At 48.0% G+C, this 8159-nt stretch overlaps 2 protein-coding genes across 2 annotated transcripts in view; both read right to left on the bottom strand.

Annotated features, from left to right (window-relative positions):
* The window catches only part of LOC108447032 (muscle M-line assembly protein unc-89-like), a 9953-nt gene extending 3580 nt beyond the window's left edge, over window positions 1-6373 (bottom strand). The window contains exons 1-2 of the mRNA XM_017735650.1: window positions 6282-6373; window positions 3-6139 (exon numbers count right to left, since the gene is read on the bottom strand). Of these exons, the coding sequence (XP_017591139.1) occupies window positions 3-6128 (6126 nt within the window). The 5' untranslated portion in view covers window positions 6129-6139; window positions 6282-6373. The remainder of the gene's footprint in view (window positions 1-2; window positions 6140-6281) is intronic.
* Window positions 1-8159, bottom strand: part of TTN (titin) — a 242421-nt gene that overhangs the window by 195123 nt on the left and 39139 nt on the right. Inside the window, exon 43 of the mRNA XM_017735567.1 lies at window positions 7216-7272. Within this exon, the coding sequence (XP_017591056.1) occupies window positions 7216-7272 (57 nt within the window). The remainder of the gene's footprint in view (window positions 1-7215; window positions 7273-8159) is intronic.

Below are 8159 nucleotides of genomic sequence, written 5' to 3'. Positions count from 1 at the left end.
TCCTGCTGAGCCATGACCACAAGGGAGCCTTTGCACATTGCTTCTCCCAGCCTATTCATTGCCTGACAGTGATACCAGCCACTATCAGAAGGTCCTACAGTTTGGACCTTCAAACTGTGAAGTCCCTCCTCCTGACTCACAACATACTTCCCTGTGCCAGGTGTCACACGGGTGTCACCTTTGAACCACTGAACTGCTGGGACAGGAGTACCTGTTACAACACACTCAAAAACTGCATCCAAGCCTTCTGTCACCTTGATATCTGTAATGGGCACGGCAAAGCGTGGAGGCATTTCAGTTACTTGGAAATCAATTTTTACATCCTCATTCTCCCCTGCTGCCAAGCCTGCAGCTTGTTCTAACAAGGCAAGTGGAAGTACATCTAGGGAAACCACCATGCTCTTCTTGTCTGGGCTAAACTCAGGACTGGTTATGATTTTGACCTGCTTCTCAAACTCTTTCACTTCATTTTCATCCAGCTCCACTTCCAGGAGGATTTCCTGTGGTGAAGGGGACCTTGAAGATGTGTTTTGCTCCATGTCAAAGTGTATAACATGCTGGTGGGTGACAGGGGGTGGCAGTGCCAGTGACCGTCCATCTTCAGGCAAAACTTCCACCTCTGCAATACTTTTAGCTTCCCCAACAATGTTCACTGCATGGCACAGATACTGTCCTTCATCAGATTTCTGGACATTAGTGATTTCCAGAACATATATGTCCCCATCCTTCTCTGTTCGCACTCTCTCACCTGGCTCCAACAGAGACTTATTATGATACCACTTCACTCCTGGCTTGGGCACACCCACCACCTCAGCCACGAACGTCAGCGTGCTGCCTTCATACAACCTCCTCCTGCTCAATGCCTTGAGGAATGCAGGTGGCATGTCCCTGCCTGATGGCTCCAGGGCTTCACAGGGCATCACAAACCCGTTTGCCTGGGGCTGGTCCGAAGGCTGATGCCTCCTCTCACAGAGCGGGAGCATGGTCAGGGCATCCATATACTCCCCAGTGGGCGTCCGGTAGCGCTCCGGTGGCGTGCTGTCCCCTGATGCAGAGCAGGGTCCCTCAAAGGGTGTGAAATATTGCTCTGACAATGCGCTGCATTTTGAACTCTCGGAGGGTGTGGAGTAGTGCTCAGGGGCCATGCTGTACACTGAGCCCTCGGATGGCGTGGAGTAGCGCTCAGGCGGCGTGTTGTACCCTGAGCCCTCAGACGGCGTGGAGTAACGCTCAGGTGGTGTGTTGTACCCTGAGCCCTCAGACGGTGTGGAGTAGCGCTCAGGTGGTGTGTTGTACCCTGAGCCCTCAGACGGTGTGGAGTAGTGCTCAGGTGTGCTGAGTGGCGTGTGGTAGGATGCTGATGAAGCAGTTTCAAAGATTTCCACAGAGGAGGGAGGTGTGTAGAAGCGGTCTGAATCAGGTGACTCCTCTCTGCTTCCACTCTCCAGCTCTATAGACATTTCTGACTCTGGAGAGAAGGGCCGGGCAAGTTCCTGATGGTTGTTGTAATAATCATAAACCATGCTGAAGGTAACCTCCTCCACTTCCAGTGAAGTGATAGTTTCTTGCTGCTCCTTCTGAACTGTGCCTCTGAGATTTGGAGTTTCATATATCCCAGTGGATCTTAAATAATTGGCCAGAGACAAATCAGGCTCCAGCTCTGAGATTTGAATAGCACTGGACTCTGGAGTTGCAGAAGTATCCTCCCACATTTCTTCTACATCCAGACTGTTCTCAGAGGCTTCCTCAGTGGGAGTCCTCTTCTTGTCCCAAGACTCCCTCCTTTGCTCCTCCTGTGCCACAGGATCATCGATTACTAACCCAAGTATGAGTTTCCCAAAAGAGAAACCCTTGGTTGTGTTTGGTTCCTGTTGAATGTCTCTGAGCTTCTCCTCAGGGGAATCTGTGCTTTCTATCTCACAGGTGAAGCTGCTCATTCCTGGCTCAAAGACCTTTTCTATCTCAGAACCACCACCTTCCTCAGCCTGATGCCCAGCTTGGAGTTTCTTTTCATGTGCAGCTTTTTTCAAGTCCATAATGAAGCTGTCACTCTGGGAGTCTGTGGTCTCCAGTCGTTCCCCACTCTCCCACACATGTGTTTCCTGAACTCCTCTTTGGAAACCTTCTGGGGGTTCCACTAGAAATTCATTCATTTTTTCCTGAATTAAGTCCTCTCCACAGACACTCACCTCTGACTCCTGCATTTCTTCTGCAGAGTGTTCTTCTTCAGCAGATATCATGATGCTGCCAAGATCCCCATTAGGCGTTTGCAAATCAGCCGTTGTGACTTCTCTTGGCTGTTCCTCTTCCTGGGCATCAACCTCCTCCTGCTGCATCCTGTAGCTCTGATGCAGCTCCTCACTCAGAGACACCTCTTCCTCAGGCACACCATGCTGGTGCACAGCGGAGTTGAGCCCAGTGACTCTTACCTGCACACTTTCCAGTGATGTGGTGGGTTTTGCCTGTTCTGTATACACAGTCTCTGCAGCCGGGAAAGGCTCCACAAACTTCTTCAGATCAAATGTGATCTCAGTCTCAGTCTCAGATGGCAACAGCTTCTCTCTGAAATGCACTTCCTCCAGATGAACTTCAGCTTCCTCAGTAAAAACCTGACCTGAGTTTTCTATGCCAGGAGGAGTGGGGATTAAATCCAAGGAAGGGCTGCATGCATCAGACTTCATTTCTTGCAGCACTTGCCTGTCTCTGTTCATTTCCCAGTGTGTGGCATCACCATCATCAATCAGTTCTTCTTTACAAAGATTATCATCAGCTTTAATCTCCTGTTCAATATCAACTGATCTCTCTTGCTCCTTGTCCTGTTCTTCCTGCTGCTCTCCTGTATAGAATTCATAAAAGCCAAACTCCTCCTTTGTGGGGCTGCTTGCAATGTGGTCCTGCAGGTGGGGCACATACTCTTCCACAAGAGGCACATCAGGAGTCATTGCCTCCCAGGCAGGGGCATCACACTCTGTGCAGACATCACTTCCCTCTTGCACCACAGGTGATATAGGAATTAGAAATTGTGAATCCTTACACTCCCCTGCCAGAGCAGACTGCTCAGGGACATGTGTTTGCCCTTGCACTTCTGTAAATGACAAATCCTTACCCTCTATTGCCAGAGCAGACTGCTCAAAGGCATGTGTTTGCTCTTGCACTTCCATAAATGATGAGTCCTTACACTCCCCTGCCAGAGCAGACTGCTCAGGGGCATGTGTTTGCCCTTGCACTTCTGTAAATGACAAATCCTTACCCTCTATTGCCAGAGCAGACTGCTCAAAGGCATGTGTTTGCTCTTGCACTTCCATAAATGATGAGTCCTTACACTCCCCTGCCAGAGCAGACTGCTCAGGGGCATGTGTTTGCCCTTGCACTTCTGTAAATGACAAATCCTTACCCTCTATTGCCAGAGCAGACTGCTCAAAGGCATGTGTTTGCTCTTGCACTTCCATAAATGATGAGTCCTTACACTCCCCTGCCAGAGCAGACTGCTCAGGGGCATGTGTTTGCCCTTGCACTTCTGTAAATGACAAATCCTTACCCTCTCTTGCCAGAGCAGACTGCTCAAAGGCATGTGTTTGCTCTTGCACTTCCATAAATGATGAGTCCTTACACTCCCCTGCCAGAGCAGACTGCTCAGGGGCATGTATTTGCCCTTGCACTTCCATAAATGACAAATCCTTACCCTCTCTTGCCAGAGCAGACTGCTCAAAGGCATGTGTTTGCTCTTGCACTTTCATGAATGATGAATCCTTACACTCCCCTGCCAGAGCAGACTGCTCAAAGGCATGTGTTTGCCCTTCCACTTCCATAAATGGTGACTTCAAGATGTCCCAAGACAGGGTATCTGTATGTGGTAGCACCTTGCCTCCTTCAGGCTCCAGCTCCTCAGAAAAGTGACCTGAGTCTTTGGCCACCAGTTCACATCCTTCCCTGGATATGGTAGGGTGCAATTCAGTGGAATCAATTCCAAACCTATGTTCCTCAGAGTCAGCTTTTCCCTTGTACTGCCTCATCTCAGAAATACCATCTGTATAACTCACCCTTTCTTCTGTATTGCCCGCTTCTTGCCTTGCATAAACTTCTGTGGTATCCAGCATCATTGTTTCCTCCATTTCACTTTCCCTGAAGTGAGGAGTTTCCTCGCACTCTTCCAGCTGCTCACCAGAAGGTGGAGACAACCTCAGGGACCATGGTAAGTGGGCTTGCTCCTCCTTGGGGCATGCGGTTTGTTCCTCTTCATCCTTCCCAAGTATGCTGGGGCCTTGGAGGTGCAGGACATGGTCCATGGTAGGCAGTTCCTCAGTGCCTCCATCCTTGCTATACAGCTTGGGTGCGCTGGGCTGCACTGTCAGCTCAGAGGCAGTCTGTGCTGTTCCAGCCACGTTTGTGGCCACACAGCAGTATCGCCCAGCATCCGTGACAGAGACCTCTTGAAGGTGTAAGCGGTATATGCCATTCTTGTCTTCTTCAAACCTCAGCCTCTCACTGGCAGAGAGGCTCTGACCATTCAAGGACCAGGTCACAGCTGGTGGGGGCTGCCCAGACACAGCACACTCCACCACCACTTCCTCTCCTTCACAGCAGTGAATATGTGCTGGGGCTTCTGTCACAATTTGGGGTGGTTCATTTCCCATATCAAATGAAAACTTAAATTTGTGCTTTATGGTGAAAGCAGCCTGCTCTGGAGAGAGTCGTGGGGTCTCCCTCATCTCTGTGTCTTGCTCTGGCGTTGGAGTGGGGGCAGTGATTTTGATTTCCACAGGCAATGACAGCAAGTCTGAGTCTGGAACTGCACTTGGCAGTCCATTCTCTGCTGCAAGGGCCAGACCAGCTTCTTCTTCCTCCTTCTTCCTCACTTTCTCCTCTTTCTTCTTCTCTTTCTCCCTTTCTTCTTCCTTCACCTTCTCTTTCTTCTCCTTCACTTTCATCCCCTCCTTTTCCTTCATTGTGTACTTATAGGCTGGCATTCGCTGTCTCACATGAAGTGCAGCTGAGGTGCTGACTGTGCCCAGTGGGTTGAAGATCACACAGGTGACAGTGCCACCATGCTGTGGGAGCACAGATGGGAAGGTCAGTGTGGAGCAGCACTCCGTGGTGTGAACAGCAGTGCCCTGGATGCGCCCCACGGGCTTGTCATTGTTGTACCAAGTGACGGTGGGCTGTGGGCGGCCATGGAAGAGGCAGGAGAAAGTGCATCTTTGTCCCTCAACAGTTTCCTGGGGCTTGACCTCCTGTACAAAGAGGGGTGGGCAGGGCTCCAGGAGCCCACCTTGCACCTGCCATCTCTCCCCCATGGCCTTGGGTCTGGAGTATTGCTTCACTACCTGCACTCTGAGGGGCTTCGAGCCAACCATTGTGGCAGCCACCTTAGGTGGGCTGGGCTTCCCAGGAGGGCCCTCCTGGGGCATGAACATGAGGGATTCCTGCTTCTTTTTCAGTGCTGCCCTCTTTGCTTCCCTCAGCTTCTGCAGCTTCCAACGGATCTCCTCATCCAGGAGCTCCTCAGCATCAGGCACTGTGCGCCTGTGCTCCCTACTCTGTGCCAGCCCTGGGCGGTGAGGCCCCGCCAGTGGCAGGCTCTGGAAACAGATGGTTCGTACCATGCCCCGGGCTGGTGAGAGGTCCCCAAGCTCAGCCACCTGCCCCTTGTCAAAGGGAGAGCCAGTGCAGCGGAGCACCACCCGCAGCCGGTCCTCCCGCCGCTGCTGCTGCTGGCACTCCCAGCTCTGCCGCACCCACTCTGCTTTTCCGGCGAGACCCAAGCCCCGCTGCTCCCCTCTGCGTGCCACCAGCAGCGAGGCAGTGGACTCAGCTGAGCCCTCACTGTTAATGGCGAATACCCTGTAGCTGCCAGCGTCATACTCTCGCACATCCTGCAGCTCCAGGCTGGCACAGTGCGTGTGCTCCGTGCTCTCGGTGCGAATCACCTTGCGGCAGTCCTGGAGGACAGGCCGGTTGTTGTGAAACCAGGCCATGTGTGGTGCTGGGCATGCCACCAGCTTGCAGTGGAAGAACGCAGGGTCCCCCTCCACAACAGACCTACACTTCAAGCCCTGTGTGAAGATGGGTTTACGGTTCTGGGGGCAAGCCAGCACCGCCACTGTGCCATGTCCCTTGAAGTCCACCATGCTGTGCTGCTCTGCAAGAGAAGGAGACTGGGTTATTACATGTCATGCTCTGCCTACCATCTGGTTGTAAAAAAGTAGCAATATGTTGAAATAAAAAATGGGCATGCAACAGATTTCATCACACACCCAGGAAAAAAAAAGTAATTCACTCACCATATTTGTTCGAATAAACGCAACGCCTTGCTCTGTTTTAAAGATTGACACGAAAATCGTTCGTTGTCTGTTCTTTCTTCAGACTGTGGAAATTTCTTCTTGAACAAGCAAAAAAAGAATTTCAAAATAACATGTTCTTCTGCGTGTATATTTTTGTTGCCTGGAAAAGCTGTGTGTCTTTGGGTGGCAAAGAAGAAAATCTTACCTGACTTGCAGACAGTAGAATAAACGCCCTTTCTGACCCCTCTGTTTGTAGGTATGTTCAAACAATTGAAAAAAATATTTTGAAATATATTTTTTTTAGAAGTAAGTAACATGAAATGAGAAGGCGTTTATTCGAACTAATACAGCCACTAACTTCACAGTGTTATGCACGGGGGAAAAAAGCAAGCAACATGAACCACGTATGCTATCTGCAAGCCAGGGTAAGAGATGTATAATGATGAATTAATGTATGTAAAAAAAAGTGCAAGGAATCAATGGGAATGTGTAGCTTTCACATAACCTAAACAACAAATGCTCTCTAGTATACTTCATGTATCCATTCAACAGTGTCCATTGAACTGATTAATGTTAGGCTGCTAACTTGTTTAAAAGTAATACAATTAAGATTTGTATAACTTCCTTCTGAAGTAAACTATTCCATGCATTCAAAAGGAAATTGAACAAATAAGAGCTCTGTGAACAGCTGCAAAGCATGAAGTAAAAGTTAAAAATATGGCTGCACAGTTATAAATTTGAAGTTTTAAACATATTTTAAAACTTGAATAACCTTATAATGCAGGTAACCCTTTGCATATCAAAACAAACATGCAACATGTTCCAATATGCTTTAAAATGTGTCTTTCCCCATCAGACACTTCATGGAAGCTGATAAAAGCTTTTCACAACATTACTAATTACTGGTACTAATTATTCTCATCGGTGATTGTACCTTTCAGTTCCATTTCAACCTCTTCCTCTAGCTTCTCATGAACAATTTTTTCAGGAGCTAGAATAAAAAAGACAAAGATTTTTGAGCTATAGTTGCTAAATGTGCCAATCAACACTTTATATAGTAAAAATATCCAATCTATTTTGCAAAAACACATAAATTCACATGTACATACACACACATAAATGCATGCCAAACATTTCAAACACCTGATAAATTTTGAGAACAGAGTAATCAAATATTTTCAAACTTGTTTGAAATGCACATTTTTCTATAAGATTTGCTTTCTTTTCGCAGGGTGGGGGAAAGTTTCTAAAACAACATGCCTTTATCATGCTGTAAATCCCTGAAGAAAACATTCAACAATCCACAGACTAATGAGATACTTCTTGTTGTTTATCATCTCTTAGGGAATGAATATATTGGAATGCAATGATGATGCTATGCATGAGGAATTGATACTTGGAAGGAGCATGCAGTTGCCAACCTGTCACTTTCAGATGGGTGCTGCACTCGGCTTGTCCTGCAGAGTTAACTATTCTGCACTTGTATATACCCTTGTGGTTCTGATCAACTTTCAATAATCTTAAACTGCACAGTGGCCCATCATGTTTTATGGAACACAGTGCAGACTCCTCAACTATTAGCTGATTGCACAGCCAGACTACGCAAGGTGTAGGCACACCTTTCATTACGCAAAAGAGAAACACATCATCTCCTTCTTCTACAGTGGTTTCTGAAGGCAGAGTTTCAAGAAACTCTGGTGCTTTGGCGTCAGTTTCTGTGATGTCTTCACATGGCACAACATCAGGATAATATACTCTGTTTCTTTGCTTCTCAGTTTCATATGGTCTTTGGGATGTAGATATAAATAAGCTCGAGGTTTTCTTTGAAGATTCTTGCTTAACTTCAGATGCTTTAAACTGACAATCTTTGGCTGCTTT

The sequence above is a fragment of the Corvus brachyrhynchos genome, unplaced genomic scaffold, assembly GCF_000691975.1.
Source record: "Corvus brachyrhynchos isolate BGI_N302 unplaced genomic scaffold, ASM69197v1 scaffold255, whole genome shotgun sequence".
NCBI lineage: Eukaryota > Metazoa > Chordata > Aves > Passeriformes > Corvidae > Corvus > Corvus brachyrhynchos.
Note: the sequence above shows the minus strand (reverse complement) of the source record. Positions and strands in the feature narration are given on the sequence as shown.